We start from the raw sequence: 27,756 nt of genomic DNA, 5'->3' as shown, positions 1-27,756 counted from the left end.
GACAAAAAAGATAAAAGTGACCAAAGGACTTCGCCAAGGCTGCTGCATTGCACCTACACTCTTTAAGATTTATTTGGAGGGGGTTTTGGATATTTGGAAAAGAAAATGTGAACCTATGGGTGTTAAAATTGGAGACCATACACTGTACAGCTTGCATTTTGCTGATGACCAAGTAATACTTGCAGAAGATCAAGATGATATCCACTACATGTTACGAAAAATAGATGAAGAATATACTAAGTGGGGCTTATCAATTAAATTAATCCATCAAAAACAGAGTACGTAGTAGTGGGAGGTGAAGGAAAGCACTTAGAACTAGGAAGCAAACAAATTCAAAATACTGATAGCTCTAAATATCTCGGTGTAAACATTACAAACAATGGTCGGAATACAAAAGAAATAGCTACTAGAATTGGTCAAGGAAATTCAGCAATACGTCAACTGAATAGTATACTTTGGAATAACCACATCACCCGAAACACAAAAATTAGGATATACAAAAGTATCATGGAAAGCATTGCTACATATGGTTCAGAGCTTTGGGTAATAAATAAAAATGACGCATCCAAAATAAAAGCAATGGAAATGAATTATTGGAGAAGATGTTGCCAACTCACTAGAAGAGATAGAGTAAGGAATACTGAAATCAGAGAGCGTATTGGCATAGACATTGACGTCCTGGAAACTATAGAATGCAAAAGGCTGAAATGGTATGGTCATGTAGAAAGGATGAATGATCAACGATGGCCAAAGAGAATGTTACAGTGGATCCCCACCAACCGCAGGAAAAAGGGAAGACCAAGAAGATCGTGGAGACAAGAAGTAAAAGGTGCAATGGAAGATAGGGGTCTACAAGTAGATGACTGGAACGATCGCAAGCGTTGGAAGCTAGGGTGCGAGAAACGACGGCAGCTGTAATAAACTCGTTATATATATATATATATATATATATATATATATATATATATATATATATATATATATATATATATATATATATATATATATATAAACTACCATTCTTAAGCTATATACACACTGACGAGCTATATGCCAACTATTAAGCACTTACTCAGATTAACTTTAGTAATATGTCCAACGCTCTTATAATTACCGATTGTCTCAGTTCCATCAATACAAATATCCAAATTTACACAACACATCCAATTGCTCTTCTAATTCAAAAAAAACAGCTACCATACAAAACAGCAATCATGCTGTACAATTTCTATGGGTTTCTTCACAAAATGGCGTTCAAGGAACTGAAGAAGTGGATCACATTGCCCAACAAGCAAGAAACATGCTTGACTTTTGGATGGCACTTTCCCTCTGTGAACGTGGATTATAATTTCAGTGATTTTTTAGATAAGCTTGTCTGTATTCTCAATAAGGCATTTTCTTTAATGACAATTAAGTCAAAACATCACAAACCCTGGACTACCAAAGGTATCCGCATATCAGCCAAGAATATGCGTTCACTGTTGTACATCAATAAATTTACTACCAATCTCTTTGTCACTGAATATATCCCCATGTACAGAAGAACCTATCTAAAACTTATGAAAACAGCTTAAAAAATGTACTATAAGAATCATCTGGGAAGCTCTAAAAATGTTGCAAGGGAAACTTGGTCCAAAATAAATGATCTTCGAAATAAAACTAACACAGCTCAAACATTTTCTCTTACAAACCCTGAAAATATAAATGAATACTTCGTTAATGTGAGTAAAAATATAACATCAGCTATTTAGCCACAACAAAATCCTATTTCCTATCTCCTCAATTCACAAAAGGTCTCTAATATTCATTCCCTATAAGACCAGTTGATAAATCTGAACTGATCCAAACAATCAGTAGTATCAAAAGCAAATCTTCCTGTAGTACTGATGGACTATCCATAAAAATTTTCTTAAATTTCCCAAATCATGTGCTGGGGGTCATGGTCTCATTAATTAACGATTCCTTTTAAAAAAGTATATTTCCAGAGTGCCTAAAGACTGCCATTATTATTCCTCGTCATAAGGGTGGTAAAAAATCTATTATATGCAACTATAGACCTATTGCCTTACCTTTCCTTTCCAAAATTATTGAGAGACTTATAAAAGCCCGACTTATATCTTTAATCGTTGAAAACAACATTTTATCACAAAGTCAGATTGGCTTTTTATCTAATAAATGTACCAGCAATGCTATGTTTTCTCTACTACATGAGATCTATCAAGCACTAAACAATAATTTTTGTACTGCCACTGTTTTTTTTGACTATGCCAAAGCTTCTGATTGTGTAAATCACGACATTTTGATAAAAAGAACTAAATTTCTACGGAATTCGAGGGATATCTTTGACTTTAGTCAAAAAAGCATTGTCTGCGGAGGACTACAAGGTTCAGTACTGCGTCCTCTACTTTTCCTTATCTTTATAAATCACATCACTAACTTAAAAATCGATGGAAAAATTTTTCTTTTTGCTGATGACACCAGTGTAACCTGGAGGAACTTTAATATTGCAACTCTTCATGCAATTATAACTTCTGATCTTCTTCTTAGGGTGCCTGTCCGTTCCGAACGTTGGCGATCATTCTGGCTATGATGACTTTGTTGATTGTTATACGAAATAGCTGTGTTGAGGTCTTTCTATACCATGCTCTTAGATTAGCAAGCCAGAATATTCTTCTTCGTCCTAGTGCCCTTTTTCCTTCAATTTTACCTTGAATTCAAATGCATTAAAGTAGCTCGTATCATTTTTTCTTCAAATGCATTGAAGTAGCTCGAATCTGCCTTGATTTCTCATTATATGTCCCAAGTACTGCAGCTTACGGCCCTTCACGATATTAACCAAACCGCGGTTGTGTTCATCCTCCGCAATACTTATTCATTGATGACTTTGTCTGTCCACGGTGTCTTCAGGATCCTTCTGTATAGCTATAGCTCAAAAGCCTAAAGTTCTGATAGGGTTTCCGCCTTCAATGTCCACGTTTCTACTCGGTACAGAAGCACTGAGTACACGTAATATTTAGAGAGCCTTATTTTTGTTTCTAGCGTGAGGTCATGGCTTTTGAACACAGAGCTCATAGTCAAGAATGCACTTTTTGCCTTTCCGATGCAACATTTAATCTCTTGGGTATTGTCCCACTACTCATTGATTATAGTTCCCAAGTAGTTGTATTGTGAGACATGTTTAATTCTCATTTGGCACTTATGATCTACTTAAAATAAAAACCTGGTCCGAGTCTAATTTACTCTCTTTTAACGTAGATAAAATAGTAGAATTGTCCTATAAAGGAGCTCTTCAACCCTTGCTTCTTAATAACAGCCAGACCAGTATCATTGATCCATATGTATAGATATAAATACTTAGGAACATGGATAACATCAGATGTAGATCAAACCAAAGAAATTAGGATACGCATTAAAATAGCACGTGCATCATTCATTCAACTTAAAAAGTTTCTTTGTTGTCGGGATATAAGGTTAGAACTATGCCTGAGAAAGCTTCGATGTTACGTGTTCTCTACTCTTCTTTATGGTTTGAAAGCGTGGACACTAAAACAAGTCCATCTGAATAAGTTGGCCGCCTTTGAATTTTGGTGTTACAGAAGAATCCTAAGAATATCATGGATTCAAAGAATGTCAAACGTGGAAGTAACTAGAAGGATAGGAAATGAGGCGGAAATAATATTAACTATCAAAAGACGAAAACTTGAGTACTTGAGGACATGTGATGAGATGGCAAAAATACGCATTATTACAACTTATTATGCAAGGCAAAATCCCAAGAAAGCGAAATGTGGGAAGACGAAGAATATCCTGGCTTAAGAACTTAAGGGAATGAGTTTGAATGCAGTAGTGCAGAACTTTTTAGAGCGGCAGTCAACATAGTCCGCATAGCCATGATGGTTTTTCAACGTTTGATAGAAGATATAACTTAAAGAAGAAGAAGCGCCAAAAACTGAATTTTGATTTTTTTGACTAAAAATGTTTTTCCCCCTGACACTTCATATGTATTTATATCGCTAATAACCTCAGAGGTTGATGCAACTATGTTCTTACGAATAGGAAAATATAGAGGAGAACGAGTAGGACATTCTGGTATTGTAATTTACATTTTCTTTTCTTTCTAGTTTTTAATTAATAGTGCACATATATCGATTTTATGGGTGGTTATTTTAGTTCTTTTTTTTCCACAATTAAATATTCCATAATGCTAATTATAACTCGGTATTTTTTCTAGTAGTGTTGTTTCTTGATGAGATTGTCGTCTAATGTTTCTGTCCAGTATCTGAGATTTGGTGATCAGTTATATCAACGTGTTTCTTTTTTAAGGGGTGAGGTTGCTGACCTCACCTTCAAACGATTCTCTTTTATCTAACTTGGGAGAGGTTATCTTGCTGTCAAACTACAAGATCCAGCAAACGCACTTGACGTAAATTATTATGAACATATTAGACATAAGGATACAAAAGTAACTACTATATAAATTAATATTTGTTTATTTTCTAAAGATACAAATTTTTATTACAATTACACAGGTCAACAGTTAATTTGATGTTTTAAAATAAACATCCTTTGTTAGGTACTTTTGACCTCCTAAATCCGAAACTGACATTTTTTTTTAGTTTTTTTTCTATCACTTTCCAATTTTTTGCAAATCGAGATCTTATAAAAATTCCTTGATTATACGAAAAGTTTACATATAAAATTAGAAAAACGATTTTTAGTGTAAATGAATGGCACAAACAGTTGTGCAAAAATATTTTAATAAAATTCTGAATTGTGGCAACACTGTAAGCGGCTGCACCGCTCCCAGTCGTAATTAAACGCATCAAAATAAGTTGCTGGTTTTTAGCTGTTCGAGGATGTTTATCGCTGTGTTTCGAATTAGTGCTATTTATTTGTTATTCTATTCTTTTTTCGAGCTATAAAAATGAGACATTGTGTTAATAATGCAGACTGCTTTTATTATATTTGTGGCAGTTTTGTGGTTGTAAAACAAAGACATAACATAACCTTATTTGTTCGTAATGCGTATCACGTATATTTTGGAGTGAAAATAGGAGAACAAGACAAATCTTCTGCACCACATATTGTATGTAAATTTTTGTAGAAGCTTTAAGAAGTTGGACAAAAGGAAGAAAAAAGTCATTGAGTTTTGGAGTTCCCATGGTGTGGCGTGAGCCACAAAATCATTCTGATGATTGCTACTTTTGCTCCTGCGATTTAAAGGGATTTAGTGGTAAGAATAAAAAAAATATTTTATACCCGAACCTAAAATCTGCTATTAGACCTATTTCTCATGGCCCTGATGTACCCATACCTATTCCACCAAAGGAGTTAGAGAATGTGTTATCGTCTGACTCGGAACAGTCTGCATTTGAGTCCACAGATCCCGACGTTACTTTTTCAGCAGAAGAAGGACCACAACTATTTAATCAAATGAAATTAAACGATTTAATAAGAGACTTAAATCTTCCCAAAGATGCCTCAGAACTTCTAGCCCCTAGACTTCGTGATAAAAATTTGCTGACTCCAAGTACATCAACCAGTTTCTACAGAAATCGAGGAAAGGACCTGAGTCCATATTTTAATCAAGAAGATTTTTTAGTATATTGTAACAATATATCCGACTTAGTTATTAAGCTAGGAGCTGCCTCTTATGAAAAGGAAGAATGGCGACTATTTATTGACTCTAGCAAAAGTAGTCTAAAGGGTGTTTTACTGCACAATGGTAATACACTGGCTTCTGTTCTAGTCGCCCATTCTGTTCACCTTAAAGAAACATACGAAAACTTAGAACTTCTCTTAGAAAAAATTAAATACCGAGAACATAACTGGATGCTTTGTGGAGATCTAAGAGTTCTATGTATGCTACTTGGGCAACAGTCAGGTTATACTAAATATCCTTGGTTCATTTGTGAATGGGACAGCCGAGCACGAGATAAACATTGGACCCAAAATAAATGGCCTACAAGGAAAAACCTTACGCCAGGAAGTAAAAACATAAAACACAATACCTTAGTTGATAGTAAAAGAATTTTATTGCCCCCTCTGCATATACAATTAGGTTTGATGAAACAGTTTGTTAAAGCTATTGACAAAAACGGAGAATGTTTTAAATATATTTGTTCAAAATTTCCCAAGTTGTCCGATGCAAAATTAAAAGGAGTTTTGTTGGTCCCGACATTAGATTTTTATGCAGAGATGAACACTTTCAAAATTCTATGACGCTTATCGAAAAGAAAGCGTGGACTACATTTAAAGGAGTTATCGAAAAGTTCTTGGGAAATAAGAAATTTCCAGACCATAAGAACATTGTCACACAAATGCTACAAAATTTTCGTATTCTAGGATGCAATATGAGTTTAAAAGTACATTTTTATTCGGTCATCTAGACCAATTTCCAGAAAATCTTGAAGCTGTTAGTGAAGAGCAAGGGGAATGTTTCCACCAAGACATTAAGCAGATGGAAAGACGTTATCAGGGTAAATGGAGCGTATCCATGATGGCAGACTACTGTTGGATGCTAAAACGTGATAATTCTGATAAAATTTATAAAAAAATTTCTACCAAACGCAGTTTTTTGACAATAAGGAAAATATTTCATTAAGTTGTGCATACAAAATGTGTAGTTTTCTTTATTTTGAGCGTTATTCTTACTTTTAAAATATAATAATAAATGTATTTATAAGCACATTTAGTGTTTTTTTTTATTCATCAAAATTATATAAAATGTCTTGTCTTTACAACATTTTTCAAAAAGTTTTTTTTGTAGACCTGTGTTATGTTACATGATGCTGTAATTTTACAATGATTTCTTTAATTAAGCACATGTTAAACCCTTTAAATTTTTTACTTCAAATTGTGGATTATAAGGCGTGTAGTCAATGTTGTTATATTTGAGATATATTATTAGATTTATTAAATCATTGCATGAGAATAGATTGTTATTAATACCAATTATGGATAAAGAAGGAAACGATTTTTTTAAATTTGTATTAAACCTATGTAAAGACGTATTATCTATATATAACGTTTGTAAGCTTTCAAGGGTTTCCAAAGGTAGAAGATTGGAGGTATACGTACCGGAAGAAAACAAACGTGCATTATCAGATATATTAAGGAACGATAAGTTTTCTAATCCAGCGAATACACCAACGCCCAAACTATATATTCTGTTATTATCTAGTCTCAGTGTTTTAAGATTTTTTAAGTAATAGAAAGTTTGATACTCAATTGTTGACAGTTCGTTGTTATGAAGAAGCAACTCAACTAAATTTACAAATAATCTAAATGTTTGTGAATCAAGATTTTCAATAAAATTATTTGATAGGTCTAAATATTTAACTTTGTTCGGATTTCCCAGTTTTGAACTTTGGACATTTTTTATAGATGACGAGCTAAGATTAAGTTTAATTAAGTTAGATAAACCGTTAGTGATTGCCGTTAAGTTTACAACAGTCAATTTGTTTCCTTTCAAGTGCAATTCTTTTAGTTCTGAAAGTCCGGCAAAAGCATTATTTTCTATTGTATTTAAGGCAGAATTGGAGATATTAAGAACTTGTAAATTAAACAAATCTCTAAAGGTATATTCCTTCAGCAATACTTTATTTTGAAATATTTGTGATGCATCTAAGTAGGTTAAACTCGTTAATTCACTGAAAATGTTATCTTCAGCAACGTCAAATGTTGTATTTATTAAATTTAGAGATGTTAATAGTGGTAAATCAACGAAGCAATTATTCTTTAGTAATTCTATATGAGAATCAATTATGGTTAAGTTTTTAAGGAAAGCACTTGAAATAAATTGTTCGCCTACTGTACCAGTCAACTGAATTACCAAAATCTTAATTTTAACGGTATTATCCAAGATAATTGGACTTGATATTGAATTAAGAAGTAACGTCTCGACATTAACTAAGTGGAATGAATATTTTACAATTCCTTCTATATTGTTATTTTTCAAGTTTACTTCTATCAAATTATTCAAATTGTGAAAAGCGTTTTGCAAAATGTATTCTATTTTATTTCCGTTTAAAAAAATGTAACGTACAGGTAAGTTCCTAAAAGTATAGTTACTCAGCAAAACTATGTAATTATTACTTAAATCTATGGTATGGATTACTGGTAAATTAAAGAAAACATCATTTTCTAATATTGCTATTGCACTGTTCGAAAGATTTAATGACTCTAAATAATTTAAGTTGGAAAATGCTTTTTCTCTGATATAATGAATAGTGTTACCTTGAAGGTCGATATTTTTCACACTAGTGTTGTTAAAGGTATAGCTTTCCAATAATTCAATTGAATTGTTAGACAAATTAATTGTATGGATATTTTTCAAATTCAAAAAAGCATACTGTTCAATATTCTTTATTTTATTGTCTGATAGGTCAATAATTTTTAAATAATCAAAATCACAAAAACTTTTACTACCAATAGTCGATATGTTATTTTTTCTTAAATAAATATTTCTTAAAACGCTTTTAAGGTTTCTAAAAGTTGACTCATTGATGAACAATAAATTATTTTCACTAATGTCAAGGGTTTCTATAGGTACTTGGATTTGAAAAGTTTCTGGAGGAATATCGTTTATAAAATTGTTGGAAATATTATACGAAGATAAATGTGAACAATTCGATATTGATATTTGAGATAGATTTGTTATTCTATTAGAAGAAAGATCTAGATGTTTTAGTTGCGGTATTCTGTTACAAATTCCATCTAATTCTTCAAGGGCGTTATGACTTAAATCTAAAATATTGTAACTGTAACTTCGAGAACAGCAATTTATGAAAAATTCATTACTTATTTTTTTTAAATTAGAAAAAGATAGATCAATAGTAGTAATGCCTGAATTTACTCCGAACACTTTATTAGATAATACATCAAAATTGTTAAAACTCAAATTAAATACAGAAGCTTGAACAGATTGAAAATAATTTTGCGGAATACTGGTTAATTTATTATTTGAAAAATCAATAATACCTGAGCGTATGATGGGTATTTTATTACTATTCAAAACTGGCAAATCTGTATCGATCCAGTTTAACTTAAATATGTTTTGCATGGACAAAGTATTATTAGGTATAAAACTGGAATAAAAACTAGAAACACTGTAAGAATTGCTAGTGCCAATATACGAAATATTAGTATTTCCATTACCCTCAATTTTTAAAAGAACTTTATTACCTCGTAACGCCAGCTTTTGTAGATAATTATAACTTAAATCTAATGATCGTATATTTACCTTGAACTCAAATTCTGAGAAAAACACTAATTTATTATTGCTCAAATCTATAAAATCAAAGCTTGTGTAATCAAAAGAAGTTGGTTTTAATATAGAAATTTCGTTATTGTTTAACCAAATTGATGACATTTTTTGCCTCAAATTATTAAAATCAAGTTCAGAAATTTTATTGTAACTTAAATCTAAATTTAAATAATTATAATCATATGATATAAATAGACCAGGCAACCAATCCAGATTTGTTATATTATTTTGACTTAAATTAAGTTTGTACAAATTTCTGAAAGCCCCAAATGTGTTGCCAGTGACAGTATCTACTTTAGATCTTCTAATAGTTAAAGAACTAATGTCAACCTTCGCAGGATTCAAATCGTTTGAAAAATCTACAAACGGTTGTATTCTGGAAAAATCGGAATCTTCAATTAAAATTTCTTGTAAAGTAGAAATTGACTTTTTGTTGCGAAACAATTCAATCAGGAAATCATCTTGGCTTATTTCTTGACAGTGAACAGAAAAAGAACTGTACTTGCAATTACCACATAAACTTAACACAGGCAGGAGTGAAACCAGTACCAGAAATTTCAACATTTTCCTGAAATATAAAAATTATATAAATTAAAATATTCAAATAATTTTAAAACTTTTGTTCTTTTTACTCAAACAATAATTATAAAGACAGCATCATTTGATATCGAGAACACCTTCGACACTTTATTACGGTCTACTGTATTAACCAAATTAAAAGAATATAATATTACGGACAATACATTATCTTTTATCGAACAGTTTCTTTCTAATCGCCGCTTCAAAGTATCAGTTAACGGAAAAGCTTCCTCAACCTACGTTTAGGACAATGGGGTACCCCAAGGATCAGTTCCAAGTTCCACTTTATTTATAATAACTATTATTGATATTTGCAAGAATATTCGCAACCCAGTGAAGTACAACTTATATGATACGTTCACAACTACAAACTTAATCCAAAAAGCAGTAAATAAACTAACTTCTTGGTCTATAAGCTTTGGTATTAATTTCTCTGCTAAAAAATCAAAACTAAACTCACTCAACACAAGATACTAAAGGTAGAAGAAATAATAAATTAGACTTACTCACAATCAATTTAATTTAACTAATCAGACGACCGGTTTCGCTTTCTACAATATGCAAAGCATCTTCAGGTCACGATACAAAGTTAAATAAATGATGCCGTTACACTATTAATTGATGGTTGAAAGAACATGGTTCAAACTATCTTGTATTGTTGATTGGAGAACTCAAGTCAACTATTGTAATTGTTTAACAGTAAACAGGGAAGTTCTTGAGGAGACAGATTTAATCCAATGAAGTAGAGATAGGTGAAATGTAATTGTTTGTTTGATGAAAGTAATGTTCTATACCATTAAGTTCTTAATAAGTTATTTATTTTTATTCTGGAGATATATTTATAAAATGTGTGTTATTTATTGAGATTTTTATTTTTGTTTTGGAAGGTGACAGTTGTAAGACAATGAATAAGAATAGATGTACAAATTGTGTGGGTGTGCAATTAGATTAGCTTGTAATTATCAAATTTCTTTGATAGAGTTATCTTGTAATATGTGGCAAATGGATGTAAAGTTCAATATATAAACTTAAAAATTAAAATTGAGACACTTTAAGACACACAGAAAACACTTAAAAACACTTAAAAAACGGGCGGACGAAACAGACATTAAATTTAAAAAGGGGGAGGATTTGGAAGAACTACATCTCTTACTTGGAGACAATGAGTTTTTTATGTATGACAAGATACTAAGTTTAATTTTAAATAGTCGACTGACATGGAAACCACAGATTACAAACGTCAGCGGTAGATGCTTAATTAGATTAAATCTATTGAAATCTTTAGCAAACCATCACTGGGGAGCTGATGAAGATATTCTTATTAAGGTATACAGATCTCTCATTCGCTCTCGACTGGATTATGGATGCTTTGTGTACATGTCAGCATCAAAGACTTATTTAAGGACTCTGACATTATTCAGAATACCGCATTACGAATATGTCTCGGAGCTTTCAGATGCAGTCCCGCCGAAAGTCTTCGCTGTGAAACAGGTGAACTGTTCCTTTTAACTTCTTTTAACATACTTTGCTAGTGTTGTCAAATCAAAACAACCCTATATACAAGCTAATATACAAACTTTATAATTGCGAGCTCAATAATAAATACCAAACATTACCTCAAATTTTACTTCCCCCTTCACGACCTGTTGATTTTTCATAAACAAATACTTATATAATATCCACAAGGAAAGTTAGTTCCTGTATTTGGCTGTATACCATATATTAAAAAAAATTTTTGAATAAAATCCTTTATAAAAAGGTATATAAAAAACCCAGTTGGGCTATGTTGAACATAACCCAACTGGGTTTTTTATATACCTTTTTATAAAGGATTTTATTCAAAAAAATTTTTTAATACTTATATACTGTCATCAACTCCTCCATGGATTAATAACATAACAAAAATTTACTTTTCGCTTAATAATTATCACAAAAATGAAACCAACAGCCAAATTCTCGGGCAATTTCTCCCCCAGCTTGTGTTGAGCTGGTCAACACAAACTCATATGACGAGATTATCAACAGATGCATCTAAAACTAAGACAGGTGTCTGATATTCTGTAACAATAAATAGTGTCATTCAGAAGTTCTGCCTTCCACAATCCACGTCTATTCATACAAGAGAGCGGTACACCATCCTACAAATATTAAATGACTTATGTAACCAAACTAAAGCCAAGAACACTGCAATATGTACAGTTTCGATGTCCTCCATCGACTCAATTAAAAATATTTATTTCGAACATTCAATAGTTCATGCCATACATAAAGCAACAAACCGTCCCACTTCTTCTGGAACAAACATAATATTATTCTGGATTTCTTCACACGTTAGCATTTTAGGTAGTGAGACTGCTGATACTTCTGCAAAAGAAGCAATAACAACCAAATCAGACATCAAGTCTGTTTAACTAGCATCAGATCTAAAACTACTTTTCAGGTCCCAAAGTCCTGGCAAAACCAATTGATGATTGAATTGAATAATTAAACCTCGAAATTACACAAAATATGAAACCTTTCAGCTACCTAACTTACGTAGAAGAGACAAATTACGGCTAACACATGGACACCTGATGACTTCGGAGAAATCACCTGTTTGTGGAAAGTATAGTGAATCATTAACCGTTCACCTTATTTTATTTTATTTTAAATGATAGTCAAAAGGATGTTGTTAGATCTAAATGTACAAACGTTATTACAAACTTTTTGCATAAAGAAGTCAAAGATCATTTTTTAAATAAATACTATGTGCAAACTAAACTTTTTCTTAAAAACCATCCTGAAAGTTACATTGTCAAAAGCGATAAAGGTAACGTAACTGTTGTAATGTACAAAGAGGATTATCTACAAAAAACTGGAGAACTCTTAAATGATACTAAGTATTACACTACACTTAGAAGGAGTCCTGTTTGTACTTTGCAACAAAAAGCAAATTGTCTAGTATCTAAATTAAACATAAAGAAATTTATTGATAATAAAAAAGCAAAAGAGCTCAAAATTTATAATTCTATTGCTCCACGGTTTTATGCTCTGCCAAAAATACATAAACCAACTTTATCTATGAGACCAATTGTTTCATCTTTATGCCCTCCTTACGGACCAATAGCACAGCTCCTCACTGACATCTTAACTAATGCTTATAATTTAAACAACAATTTTTACATTAAAGATTCATTTGATTTTAGTTCTTTCATTAATAATTTCCAATTACCACAAAATTATGTTTTAGTTAGTTTTGATGTAACATCTCTTTTTACTAATTTGCCTTTAGATTTAATCATAAGTAGTGTTGAAAAACATTGGAATGAGATTTCGCAACACACTAATATTGACTTATTACATTTCAAAACACTTATCAACTTTGTTTTTGATTCTAATATTTTTATATTTAATGGTGTATTTTATAAACAAATTTTTGGTAGTCCTATGGGATCTAGTCTTTTACCCATTCTAAGTAGCTATGTCATGGATGATGTTATCAGTGATTGTATCAGTAATTGCACTTTTTTCATTCCTTTTATTAAGAGATATGTAGATGATTTAGTTTTGGCACTTCCTAAACACAAAATTCATGAAACAGTCAACATTTTCAACAGTTATAATCAACATATACAATTTACAGTTGAGGAAGAGATAGATAATTCTCTACCATTCCTTGACATGAGAATAGTAAGAAATACAGACAATATGTTGAAAACCAGATGGTTCAGAAAACCCATATGTAGTAATAGATTTATAAGCTATTACTCTCACCATCCAAATAAGATGAAAATGAACCTTATAACAGGATTAAAAGAACGTGTTTTAAAACTTTCTCATCCAGATTATCTACAAGAAGATCCTCAATTATTAAAAAATATTCTAATTGAAAACTCTTATCCTCCAGATATGCTACATAGGATGCTTTTTTCTAATATTAGTAATATAAATAATTTAACACCATTTTTTGCTCAATCTCAAAACATTGTATCTAACAATCAGAACATCTATTATCATTCACTACCTTTTATACCATCATTAACACCTAAATTAATACAAACACTAAAGGTTATTGACAATATAAAAATAGCAACAAAGAACATCAAAACTATTTCATCTTTATATTCTAAAACTAAATATCCTATAGACAAATTTGAAAAAACGAATTTAGTATACAGCATCAGTTGTACTCAGTGTGAGGCTGAATATGTTGGTGAGACCGGAAGAAATCTTTCAAATCGCATTATTTCTCACAAAAGTGATTGCAGAATTAAAAAACCATCTTGTGCTTTGGCAGAGCATGTAATCGATAAAGACCATATTATGGATTTTGATAACATTAAAATTTTATGTAGTGAAAGTAATAAATTTCAAAGGACTTTTTTGGAAATGGTTTGTATTAGCAAAAGTGATAATAATTTAAACAAAAGATCAGAAATTCAAAATTTAAGCAAAATATTCTTTCTTTATGATTTATATATAAAACTTGTAAAATGTCATATTTAATTCTCCATATATCTGTTACATTTTTTCAGACATCTGTCAACGGTGAATAAATCTTCTTCTTTTTGTTACTAAACAAAAAAGAATGTTTAAACGAAATTTTACTTTTGGCAATATAATTGTCAAAAATAAAAATTTTATGTTGGCATTTATGACATTGAGGCTATTTGTAATTGGTTGCTATTTGAACTTATTTATAAATTCAATTATTTTTGTATTAAAAAAATGTTTTCAAAATTATAAAAATTTTCGGATAAACATTTATTGGATTAAAACATTTTTATATTAAATATTTTGAAGATGTATTAGCAGTAATTTTTACTTACTAAACTAATTTTTATTTGGTAAGTTAACAAAAATTGTTTTTTCTTTTTAGTTCAACCTTGTAAGTATTTTGTCTTTTTTAGCTCTTGATAATAATTGTAAACACAATTGAAAGCTCGAGATAAAAAAAATAGTTAACCAATAGCCCTTTTATTGACTCCAACCCATCCAAAACAGTTATATATTTGTTCCAAACTAGTCACAAGTACTTATTTTTTCTTATTCTTATATATATATATATATATATATATATATATATATATATATATATATATATATATATATATATATATATGTATGTATATATATATATATGTATATTTATATATATACATATATATATATATATATATATATATATATATATATATATATATATATATATATATATATATATATATATAAATATATAAATCTACTGAAATAATGTAAAATTGAAAAAAAAAATTGGTGTTATTTTTATTGCTTTACTAACCTTAATAGCAGTGAACAGCAGCAAAACAGACGAATAATGTAAATTCTAAAATATGTATATTGAAATATCGTTGGGTATCTAGTAACTTCCTGAAACGATCAGACCGATGTTGTTTGTTTAAGATAAATGTTCCTTTTATCAAAAGTTAACATATTTTTAGTTAAATAATGATAGGAATAAACAAAATTTTTGTTTACCAACAATATCTACTTTGTTCGCTATTAACGAATATATTTGGGCTTATATCTTTTATATTCTAGTCAAAAATAATTTTCTTATTAGAAATAGAATATTGTAGAACTTCGATATTTAAATTATTAATGCATTTATTTACAGTGCCCAATAGGCTCTATAGGTCTAGACCAAAAATGACATTTTAATCACTTTATGCTATTTTTTCACCAAGATTCTTGATAATACCTCTCCTTCTTTTTCTGTCTTTTGCTTCTCTTCTCCAGTTTAAGTTACCTTCTTCCTTTAAGTCACTCTCGAACTTTTCTAGCCATCTTGTTTTATTTCTTTCTTTCTACTTTTTAGGAACCTCCTACATAAGACCATGTGTGACACTCTTCCCGTTGTCACCGTTTGAGTATTCACCAACCGCTAACCGCTTCATTACTTGAGGCCCCATATTTAGCATATTCTTAGGTTTCTTGTGCTGTTCATATACTTTATGGTTGGATCTCGTTTTCCATTCCTCTTTCCTTACTCTTTCTTCATCTTTTTTCACTTTTCATTCCTCTTTGGAATAGGAATCTACGTAATGTGAATTTACGTTATGAATTAAGTTAGTCCGTAGTAGCTATTGAGTACAGACCTACTTTGATTAATTTATTTATTTTTTTGAATGTTAGTGACTAGGTTCTTAGGTTTCGCTATGACTGTCTGTTTTTCAATGTGCCTCCAGTAATTTGTCGTTTCATCGTTTACGTGGTCTTCCTACTGATCGGCTTCCTATTGGAAAATCGTCTCTTGCCGTCTTTACTACTTTGTAGTCATTCGGCTTATATGATCGTCCCGCTCTACTCTTACATTTCTTACCTAGTTCTTGATGTTCTCCATCTTGCATCTACGTCGTATATCTGTACTTCTGGCTTTGTGCCATAGTGTTTTACTATCAAAAGTGTTTATCTCAGAAGTCTCAAATACTATCAAAGAGCTTCATAACTGGAAATCTCCTGGACCAGATGGAGTTCAGAACTTCTAATTAAAAAAGTTTTGGAGTGTTCATGAATGTTTGTCAGTATTGATTAATCATGTTATCTCTAATCCGCAGGAAACACCATCATTTCTTACACAGGGAACCACTTACCTAATACCAAAGGGTCAAAATAACACCCAAGATCCAGCCAAGTACCGCCCAATTACTTGTCTTCCAACTTTGTACAAATTGGTCACATCCTGTGTAGCCCGGCGTATCTACCAACACTGAGCTCTAAACAATATCATAGAGCCGCAACAGAAAGGATGCGCTAAGGGCTCCATGGGCTGTAAGGAACAACTTGTTATGGACTCAGTCATTTCTAACCAGGCATTCACCAAAAAAAGGAACCTTTTTACTGCCTTCATTGACTACAAGAAGGCCTTTGATTCAGTGCCGCATGAATGGCTTATAGATATATTGAAAATATATAAAGTTGATGATAATCTAGTGACCTTTTTAAAGCATATAATGGCAGAGTGGAAGACTAAAATTCACCTTCAAATACCTGGTAAAACCAATATCGAAACTGAAGATATCTCAATTAACCGGGGTTTTTTCCAGTGGACTCGTTGAGTCCACTTTGGTTCTGTTTAGCGATGAGCCCATTCATCGTCTCAACAACTGTACTCCACTGACTCAGGATTTAACATCAAAAATAACAATTCTGTTGTAGCGAAGATTAATCATCTGTTACATGGATGATTTGAAATTAACAGCTTCCACTCGAAACCACTTAGATCAGATGCCAAAAACTGTAGAAACTTTCCCAAATGATATCAGTTTGCATTTTGGACTAGACAAGGGCCGTATACTAAATATAGTCAGAGTATGTGACTAAATCTCGGAGTAAAACAAGCGCGGAAAATTAACCATAAACAAATGATGGTGAACTAACTTCGGAGTTCGTGCGAAGAGAAAGACAACTAAATCGGTCATATCTTAATAGTAAAAATTTGTTTAAGGCATTAAATACGTAGATAGATGGGTAACGCACTTTACGTGAATTATTATGGACATTATCGCACTGCGAATACAATTCTAACATAACTCAAAATTAACAGTTTGGAGATAATCTCAATTAAAGTTTTTTAGCGACCATCTTTAGATATTATCGTTGGATCTAAGTACACCATGTTAGTCAGTTTTGTGCCATTTGATCGATTATTAATATTTTTATATGGTGTGATAAAATGACAAACTGTTAATTGACCACAGATTAATAAAATTCTTTTTTAAGGAAAAATTTTTTTTAAGGAAATACCATTGTTTTGAACTAATAACATAATTTTAATGAATTATTGTTGCATACTTAGTTAGTAAATTAAATTTGAGCTTAATTTTTTAAGAATTTATTTATGAAAATAGAAATTACAAATTTTCGTAAAAACTATGATATTGAGTTTTAATTGACTTTTCTCTACATAAGGATAAAAGTCCATCTTTTTTTTCTTTTGAAATTTTTGGAGGTTCACTAAATGCTAGTTTAAGAGGAAAGCCTGATACTGATAAACTATTAGCACTTCTATGATTTCTACGCCCACGTACGTCAATCTCTGAATATAGGTTATCATTATAATTGTATTTATAAAATATAGAAAACGGTGCATCTTTCTTGAAGTGGAACACTTTCATCTTGCTCCATAAAACTTTCTCACCTTTCAAATTGATATTATAATTAAACCCAACATTACAGGATAAGTCTTTTAAATCATAAATATCAGATGTTTCTATTTCTCGTGCCACATAGGGACTACCATTCTTTTTTGCTAGACGGATCACTGGTACCCACTGAGCAGGTATGTAGTATGCAGGTATGGTCTTTGCACGTTCGATGCATGAATGCATACTGTCGCCTTTGTTTTGTGTGTATCCAGTTATAAAAAATTTATGAGTGATACTAGGAATATGAAAATTAGAAAATGCATGCGTATACATGACCATAATATATTTATTTTTATTTTGTCCTGTGCAATTGTCTGAATAAAATATGACCTCTTTACCTTTACAAAACTCTCTAAGGAAAGTCAGAACACAAGATCCAACTTCGTTAGCTTCGCATTTTGCAGCAGTCTCACTCCAAACATAGCAGTACCTCTGTTTTGGAACTACGTCTTAAATAGTGAAATTGTAGGTTGCCAATTTGCTCTTGTAGTAAAATGAAGATACATCTCCCGAAGGAGTCGGCAAAACTGCTTGTAAGTCATAAACCCCCACAACTTTATTTTTATTATGTTCTGCATCTTTAATATCTTTAGCTTTTTCTTGCCGGAATAGATTTTTACTTCTCAAATGTTCTTGGTAGTTTGCTTCCAATATTTGCTTTTCCTCTTCGTTGGAATTGTTAAAAGTTTCGCATGTAAGACACTGATCTTTTTTGGGTTTATGAAATCCAATATTATATGCATAGTAAAAAATTTGGTTATAAATACATTTCTTAACGTAAGGTAAATCTGACTCTATGCATTTTTGTTTATATAAGCGATATAGAGTACTAATATTTAGATTACCTTCAAAATATTCCCTTTTTGTTTGATTTCTCAAATAGTGTGACTATTTGATAATATATAAGTTTTACCGTTAGATTGTACGCTAACTCAAAAATGATTTTTTTGAGTTATGGTACTATTGCATTCATAGTGCGATATTTGAACATAAGGGTAGAAAATAACTAGTACGTATGCTAATATTTGTTTATTTTTTAAAGATAACATATTTTCATTATAATTATGTTTTAATATCATGTTTATAATATCTTTTACAATAGTTTGTGCTTAAATACATGTTAAACCGTGCAAATTTTTTATACCAAATTTTGGATTATAAGGCGTGTACTCAATGTTGTTATATTTTAGATATATTATTGTATTTTTAATAAATCAGTGCAAGTGAACTGATTGTCATTATTACCAATTTTAAATAAATCTGGAAACGATTTTCTAAAAGTTGTATAATCAAACATATATTTTTTCAAAGACGTATTATCTATACCTATATAACGTTTGTAATCTCTCAAGGGTTTCCAAAGGTAAAAGATTGGTGATATACATACCGGAAGAAAACAAACTTTAATTATCAAATATTAAACTTTCATTATAATTATGTTATACGATGTAATATTTTTTACAATTGTTTGTGCTTAAATACATGTTAAACCGTGCAAATTTTTTATTTCAAATTTTGGATTATAAGGTGTATAGTCAATGTTGTTATCTTCGAGATATGTTAATAAGTTTAATAAATCAATACAAGTGAACTGGTTGTTATTAATACCAATTTTGGATAAAGAACGAAACGATTTTCTAAAAGTTGTAAAATCAAACATATGTTTTTGCAAAGACGTATTATCTAGATACAACGTTCGTAATGTTTTCAGAGTTTCAAGAGGTAAAAGATTATTAGTATGAAAAAACAAATTTACATTATCAGATATATTAAGGAACGATAAGTTTTCTAATCCAGCCATTACACCAACTCTCAAAGCAGTAATTTTATTATTATCTAGTCTTAGTGTTTTAAGATTTTTTGAGTAATAGAAAGTTTGATACTCAATTGTTGACAGTTCGTTGTTATGAAGAAGCAACTCAACCAAATTTTCGAATAATCTAAATGTTTGTGAATCAAGATTTTCAATAAAATTATTTGATAGGTCTAAATATTTAACTTTGTTTGGATTTCCCAGTTTTGAAGTTTGGACGTTTTTTATTGATGACGAACTAAGATTAAGCTTAATTAAGTTGGGTAAACCGTTGGTGATTGCTGTTAAGTTTACCACAGTCAATTTGTTTCCTTTCAATTGTAATTCTGTTAGTTTCGAAAGTCCAACAAAAGCGTTAATTTCTATTGTATCTACGGCAGAATTGGAAATATTAAGAACTTCTAAATTACGCATATCTTTAAATGTATATTCTTTTAGAGATGTTTTATATTGAAATATTTGTGACGCATCTAAATAGGTTAACCTAGTTAAACCATTAAAAATATTATCTTCAGAAAAGTCAATTGTTGTATTTATTAAATTTAGAGATGTTAATAGTGGCAAATTGACAAAGCAATTATTTTTTAGTAATTCTATATGAGAATCAATTATGGTTAAGTTTTGAAGAAAAATACTTGAAATAAATCGTTCGCCCACTGTACCAGTCAACTGAATTATCAATTTGTTAATTTTAATGGTATTATCCAAGATTATTGGATTTGATATGTTGTTATTTTTCAAGTTTACTTCTACCAAACTATTCATGTTGTTAAAAGCGTAAGGATCGATCTTCGAAATTCCCAAATTAGATAAATCCAAATATCTCAAATTTTGTAAATTATGGAAGGCATTTTGAGAAATATTTTCTATTTTATTTCCATGTAAATAAATATGTTCTACAGGTAAGTTTCTGAAAGTATAGTTACTTAACAAAAATATGTAATTAGTACTTAAATCTATGATACGGATATTTGGTAAATTAAAGAAAACATCATTTTCTAATATAGCTATAGCACTATTAGACAGATTTAAAGACTCTAAAGAATTTAAATTGGAAAAAGCTTTTTCTTTGATATAATGAATAGGATTATCTTGAAGATCAATATTGTGTACACTAATTTTGTGAAAACTATAGCTTTCTAGTAATTCAATGGCATTATTAGACAAATTAATTATGTCAATTTTTTCCAAATTCGAAAAGGCGTACTGTTCAATATTCCTTATTTTATTGCCTGATAGGTCAATCGTTTCTAAATAATCAAAATCACCAAAACTTTTGCTACCAACACTCGATATACTATTTTTTCTTAAAAAAATATGTCTTAGAACCGTTTTAAGGTTTCTAAAAGTTGACTCATTGATAAGCAATAAATTATTTTGACTAATGTCAAGGGTTTCTATAGGTACCTTGCCTTGAAAGGTTTCTGGAGGAATAGCGTTTATAGAATTGTTGGAAATATTATACGAAGATAAATATAAACAATTTAGTAATGATATTTGAGATAGATTTGTTATTCTGTTAGACGAAAGATCTAGTTGTTTTAGTTGCGGTATTCTCGTACAAATTCCATCTAATTCTTCAAGGGCGTTATGACTTAAATTTACGTAGACGAAATAGTAGTATGAATTGGAAGAACAACAATTTATGAAAAATTCATTATTTATTTTTTTCAAATTAGAAAAAGATAGATCAATAGTCGTAATGGCTGAATTTACTCCAAATACTTTATTAGATAATACATCGAAATTATTAAAGCTTAGATTAAATACAGAAGCATAAACAGATTGAAAATAATTTTGCGGAATACTGGTTAATTTATTATTTGAAAAATCAATAATACCTGAGCGTATGATGGGTATTTTATTACTATCCAAAACTGGCAAATCTGTATCGATCCAGTTTAACTTAAATATGTTTGGTATGGATAAAGAATTATTGGGTATAAAACTGGAATAAAAACTAAAAACACTGTAAGAATTGCTAGTGCCAATATACGAAATATTACTATTCCCGTGACCTTCAATTTTTAAAAGATCTTTGTTACTTTTTAACGCCAGCATTTGTAGATAATTATAACTTAAATCTAAAGATCGTATATTTAACTTGTACTCAAATTCGGAGAAAGATACTAGTTTATTATGGCTCAAATCTATAAAACCCAAGCTTATGTAATTAGTAGCTGGTTTTAATATAGAAATTTCGTTATTGTTTAACCAAAATGATGATATTTTATTCCCCAAATCATTAAAATCAAGTTCAAAAATTTTGTTGTAACTTAAATCTAAATTTAAATATTGATAATATGATATCAATAGACCAGGCAACCAATCCAGATTTGTTATATTATTTTGACTTAAATTTAGATTGTTCAAGTTTCTGAAAACCCAAAACGTGTCGCTACCGACACTATCTACTTTAGATCTTCTAATAATTAAAGAACGAATGTCAACCTGCGCAGGATTCAAATCGTTTGAAAAATCTACAAACGGTTGTATATTGGAAAAATCAGAATTTTCTATTAAAATTTCACTTAAGTAAGAAATTGATTCTTTGTTGCGAAACAGTTCAATGAGGAAGTCATCTTGGCTTATTTTTTGACAGTAAACAGAATCAGAACTGTACTTGCAACTACTACATAAACTTAACACAGGCAGGAGTGAAACCAGTACCAGAAATCCAATCATCTTCCTGAAATAGAAAAATTATATAATAAAATAATTCAATAATCTTGTCTTTATTAAAAAATAATTACAAAAAAAGTTCTGAAACTGTTTTCTGTTGCATGTTCGAGTTGTAGCATGATCTTTTTTCTTTGTATATCGAATATTTAAATATATAAAAAGAGTTTATTTGATACGCTTTTGGCTGGTCGTACCAGCGATCTGAAGTTGTTTACTTAAACGCCCCTGGCTGATACCACGATACACAAATACTGGTATGCTATTGCGCACGCTAGTTCTATCTCTCTCGCACTGCGTGACGTCATGTGTAAAACAAAGTAAAATAGTAAATAAAGTAAAATAAAACAAAGTAAATATATATATACATATATATAGTAAACTCTTAAATATTGGGGAAATCTGCAAGAAAGACTCTAATGTGTATCAATTGTTTCGCCGAACGTTTTCGCCAAAGAGAATTAATTTGGCTTCTTCAGGGCTGAAAGAGAATAAATTATAATTAGCTACCATATATTATCTATTAAAAAACATTATTGATCTTACCGTAACTTAGAATTGTAGAGTTAGAATATTAAAAAACTTTGCTAGTAACATAGTGGTGTTTTTTGTTACTATGTGCAAAAAAAGTTTTTTTTTAAGGTTTGAAATGTATGGTAGCTTTGAACTTGACACGTAAAGGCTTACCCAAGGTTAATCGAAAAACCCAATGTAACTACATTTAAAAGGAGGTAATTCTTTGAATTGTCGGCAATAACTAAATTTTTGATTTTTAGAAAGTTTAAAAGTGAGGTTCTGTTTTAGCCAGAACGCAAGCGCTGACAAATTCAGTAGTTCTTATGAATCTTTATGTCGTTAAGGTTCATTGGTAAAAACGAATGAAATTAAATCCCAGTATAGGGAAATATTATTTTGATTTTCTTTATTTAATTATATTGTATTGTTCATGTATTATTACATATTATTGAGATGTATCTAAGAAAAGCAAGGGAATGTTATCTTTTTTTGTTAATGAAAATTAATTATAAAGGTATGTTAGTTGTTAATGGATATATCAGTCAAGTTAGATATCTGTGATGTAGTATTGTTCTTGGTATCTGATTTAAGTAAAAAGTGGTATATATCGCTTAGATTCTTAATGTCACTCTTAACATTAATGGAGAAATCGTTAAGGAAAATATAAGACATTTCAATGAACTCTCTTTTAGATTTATTGTTCTCACGGTGGAGAATTGTAGTGTATAGTCCATGAGATGACCAGTGGAATGGACATGTTTGGCTAATGCACAACGGTCAGGGTGAAGTCGAGAATCACTTTTGTGTAGTGTAATACGTGATTTCAATAATTGAGATGTTTGACCGATGTAGGAATTGTTGCAAGAGAGACATGGAATGTTGTAGACAATGTTACTAAGCCTATCTATGGGAGTCTTATCTTTTATCTTAGAATAAAGATTATTAATTGTTAGGGCTGATCTACAAGCCACATTAAGTTTAATGTTGTTATTATTATTACCAAAGCTATTTTCAACACTTTTCAGAATCCTTGTTAACCCCGGAGTGATATCTCTGAAATATGGTAATGAAAAATATTTGTTTATAGGAGTATCCGAGACTGGGTTCCCACTTAAGACATCAGGATCAGCATTGTTAGTCGCGAAGGAAAGTGAAATATCTTAACGAAGATATATCGTTTTTACCAATGAACCTTAACGACATAAAGATTCATAAGAACTACTGAATTTGTCAGCGCTTGCGTTCTGGCTAAAACAGAACCTCACTTTTAAACTTTCTAAAAATCAAAAATTTAGTTATTGCCGACAATTCAAAGAATTACCTCCTTTTAAATGTAGTTACATTGGGTTTTTCGATTAACCTTGGGTAAGCCTTTACGTGTCAAGTTCAAAGCTACCATACATTTCAAACCTTAAAAAAAACTTTTTTTGCACATAGTAACAAAAAACACCACTATGTTACTAGCAAAGTTTTTTAATATTCTAACTCTAAAATTCTAAGTTACGGTAAGATCAATAATGTTTTAATAGATAATATATGGTAGCTAATTATAATTTATTCTCTTTCAGCCCTGAAGAAGCCAAATTAATTCTCTTTGGCGAAAACGTTCGGCGAAACAATTGATACACATTAGAGTCTTTCTTGCAGATTTCCCCAAGAGTTTGCTATTTAACTTATCTGCAAAGATTAAATTTCTTTTCTATATATATATATATATATATATATATATATATATATATATATATATATATATATATATATATATATATATATATATATATATATATATATATATTGTCATACTTCTTTTTCTCATCCAAAGAGAAAAATAAAAATTAATAAATAGACCATTTAAATAAATTTTCAAGACATCCTGGTAAACAAAATTTATGTATTAGGTTAAGATAAGATTAGCTTAACTTTTGCCTGTCAGCAACTGATTTTTAAACTCCACAAGGAATCTACGTTCCTGTATTAATAATTCCTGATTTTTAAACATTCGCAGGTAAAATATTTTTATATAGAATTAGAAAGCCCATACTCATTATAATCTTTTCATTGTTTGTATATGACCTAGAATTAAGATATTGTAATTAACCTTTTGTTATAGGAATGAATTATGTATTTATAACCAAAGGAAAAGCCAGTTTTAAAGCAAAAATTTTAGTTTCTCTGGAAACAGTAATGGGGTTTTTTCTTAATGATTGTAAACAAAATAAAGCTTTTTGATTGGACAGTTTTTTTTTTGAATGGGAGAATTGATAGTCGATGTATGAGGGAAAGGTGTAGTTGTCATTTTGATCATCGAAAGGAACGGTCGTGTCTCGATGGAGAGTGTGTTCGTGAATTTGGATACGGTCATTGTGAAAGGAAGTTAGCGGAATTGTTGAAAGAGATTACAAGTCGATGAAAAGATATCCTTGGATCTAAAGTGGGCAGTTTCTGGAATACGTAGGAAATAGTTTGGCGGCACCAAGTTGACAGAAAGAGGTCCTTGTGTCATTGAGAAGTAGCTGAGTGTTTTGGAGAATTAAATTTCAAGTGTTAATTGTTGAAGAATTGAGTCAGGTGTTTCGTACAGTCGCTGGAGGAGGATTCATCATCATCAGTAGCTCGACAACCCTTTCTGGGTCCTGGCTTGTTCTAGGATTTTCCGCCATTCTGTTCTGTTCCTTGCTTTGTTTTTCCAGTTGGTAATCTTAAGTATTTTCAGATCTTGTTCCACTTGTTCCATGTATCTAAGTTTGGGTCTTCCCTTTGACCTTCTTCCTACTGGTGTTTGTCTCATAATATGTTTTGGTGTTTCAGTCTCCAACATTCGTTCAACATGGCCCATCCAGCGCAGACGTCCGATCTTTATGGATGTTATGATCTCGGGTTCGTTGTATGCTGTGTACAGTTCAAAGTTATATCTTCTGCGCGATATGTCATTTTCCTTTACCCCCTTATATATGTGTCTAAGGATTTTTCGTTCAAATGTGCCTAATAGGTTTTCATCGCTTTTCGATAGTGTCCATGTCTCTGATCCATATACAAGGACCGGTTTTATCAGGGTCTTGTATATTTTGCATTTGGTGTTTCTTTTGATGTTGTTAGATCTTAGATGTTTAATTAGTCCATTATATGTTTTATTAGCGATATGTATTCTTCTCTTAACTTCTTTACTGACATTGTTATCTGCGGTAACTAGTGAACCTAGGTATGTAAAATTTTTCACGCTTTCGATGTTATAGTCTCCTATTGTCAGATTCTGTAGGTTTCTTTGGCCTGTCGATTTACTGACTGGAAGAGGATTGCAGATACGAAAAGAAGAAAGCCGAGGCGAATAGTGGCAGATCACATTGCTGTGGAGCGTGGACGATTCTGGGTATGCTCCAAATACAATCTACGAAGGAAAGGTCAGTGATTTTCTGTTCAGAATTGAAAATTTTGTAACTGTGAATGAAGTTTGTTGACATCATTGTCGTTACCATTTTAACTCAAGAGTAGACTTCATTTGTAAAATGTTTTAAAGTTTTGTTTTTGCAATAAAGTAAATATTGAAAAATTAGAAAGATAAAAAGTTTTAAAGATATTCATTGAAATTGGCTTTAAATTGGTTTTGTCTTTAAGAAGACTTAAAATATTCTTTTTGTGTAAATTTTATTGTATTCATTTACGCTGATTGATAAGATAACGGCAAAATTTGATAATTGTTTTATTCTTCTTTAAATAAAATAAAGAATACCAATTTTTTGTAACACTATTTTTATTAAATCCGTAAATATCAGATGTCGCTATTGCGTCCGTTTCGAAGCCATTTTATTGTTGCTTCTTAAAGACAGGGAAGATCTATTTTTCACGTTGAGAACGCCTATGAATAACTGTTCTGATGAGCTTTATTAAAGCGAAATACGTATAAACAGATACATAGACGATTTGTACGTGAAATGGAATCTTTTTCATTTTCATTCATACTATTTTTATTATTATCCTTTTTTCTCTATCCCGATAAAGGACAACTAGGAAATCTTTGGACCCACACAACATAGGTTAATATGTTAAGGTGATTTTTCACCCTGAGAACAATTAAGTTATGTTTTTGATTTGCTTAATAATTAATCAAGTAAAGAAAATAATAACAAAATAATATATATATATATATATATATATATATATATATATATATATATATATCACTTTCTTGGATATAGGTTTCTGATGATTGAAAAATGGAAAAACCTTTTTCGACGTTTTGCTACATAAAGTGTGTATATTCACATCTTTAATGCCCTGGCCTGGAACTGCTAATGTTTTTGAACGTGTTCGTATTGATTTCTTTTTTTTTTTTAATAAAGTCTCTTATCTGTCATTAGCGGACAGTAAATCTAAATGGATTGATGTACATGAAAAATTGAAAATAACATTTTCTATAATGGGCCTACCAGACATCATTGTTAGTGACAATGGCCCACCATTTAATTCTAACTGTTTTTTAGTAGTAAAGTCTCCTCCATATCACCCCCAGTCCAATGGTACTGCTGAGAGACACGTAAAAATAGTAAAGGTTGCGTAACCTCTGCCCATACACTTCTCAGTAGCTGTTTCTTTAGTCTTGATTTAACAGGCGGTGAGTGCGTTTCTCCACTACTGTATTTATGTATTAGATTTTCTGAGGGCACGTCGTCAATTTTACGAAAGTCCACCTTCTACGTTAGTTTTTTTCTCTCAAGTTTATTTGGACGCCGGTGACGTTTTTGGTAAGTCATTATCTA

The 27,756-nt window shown here is 30.6% G+C and overlaps 2 protein-coding genes across 3 annotated transcripts in view; both read right to left on the bottom strand.

Annotated features, from left to right (window-relative positions):
* Positions 1-15,261, bottom strand: part of LOC140433992 (uncharacterized) — a 29,244-nt gene extending 13,983 nt beyond the window's left edge. Inside the window, exons 1-2 of the mRNA XM_072521961.1 lie at positions 15,129-15,261; positions 6,821-9,836 (exon numbers count right to left, since the gene is read on the bottom strand). Coding sequence (XP_072378062.1) covers positions 6,821-9,832 — 3,012 coding nt within the window. The 5' untranslated portion in view covers positions 9,833-9,836; positions 15,129-15,261. The remainder of the gene's footprint in view (positions 1-6,820; positions 9,837-15,128) is intronic.
* Positions 15,262-19,020: 3,759 nt separating this feature from the next.
* LOC140435234 (uncharacterized) overlaps positions 19,021-27,756 on the bottom strand; it is a 39,588-nt gene continuing 30,852 nt past the window's right edge. For both annotated transcript variants that reach the window (XM_072524035.1, XM_072524034.1), the window contains exon 2: positions 19,021-22,496. In XM_072524035.1, coding sequence (XP_072380136.1) covers positions 19,469-22,492 — 3,024 coding nt within the window. In that variant the 5' untranslated portion in view covers positions 22,493-22,496 and the 3' untranslated portion in view covers positions 19,021-19,468. The remainder of the gene's footprint in view (positions 22,497-27,756) is intronic.

Source organism: Diabrotica undecimpunctata, chromosome 2 (assembly GCF_040954645.1).
Source record: "Diabrotica undecimpunctata isolate CICGRU chromosome 2, icDiaUnde3, whole genome shotgun sequence".
NCBI lineage: Eukaryota > Metazoa > Arthropoda > Insecta > Coleoptera > Chrysomelidae > Diabrotica > Diabrotica undecimpunctata.
This window is presented reverse-complemented; position numbering and strand designations above follow the sequence as displayed.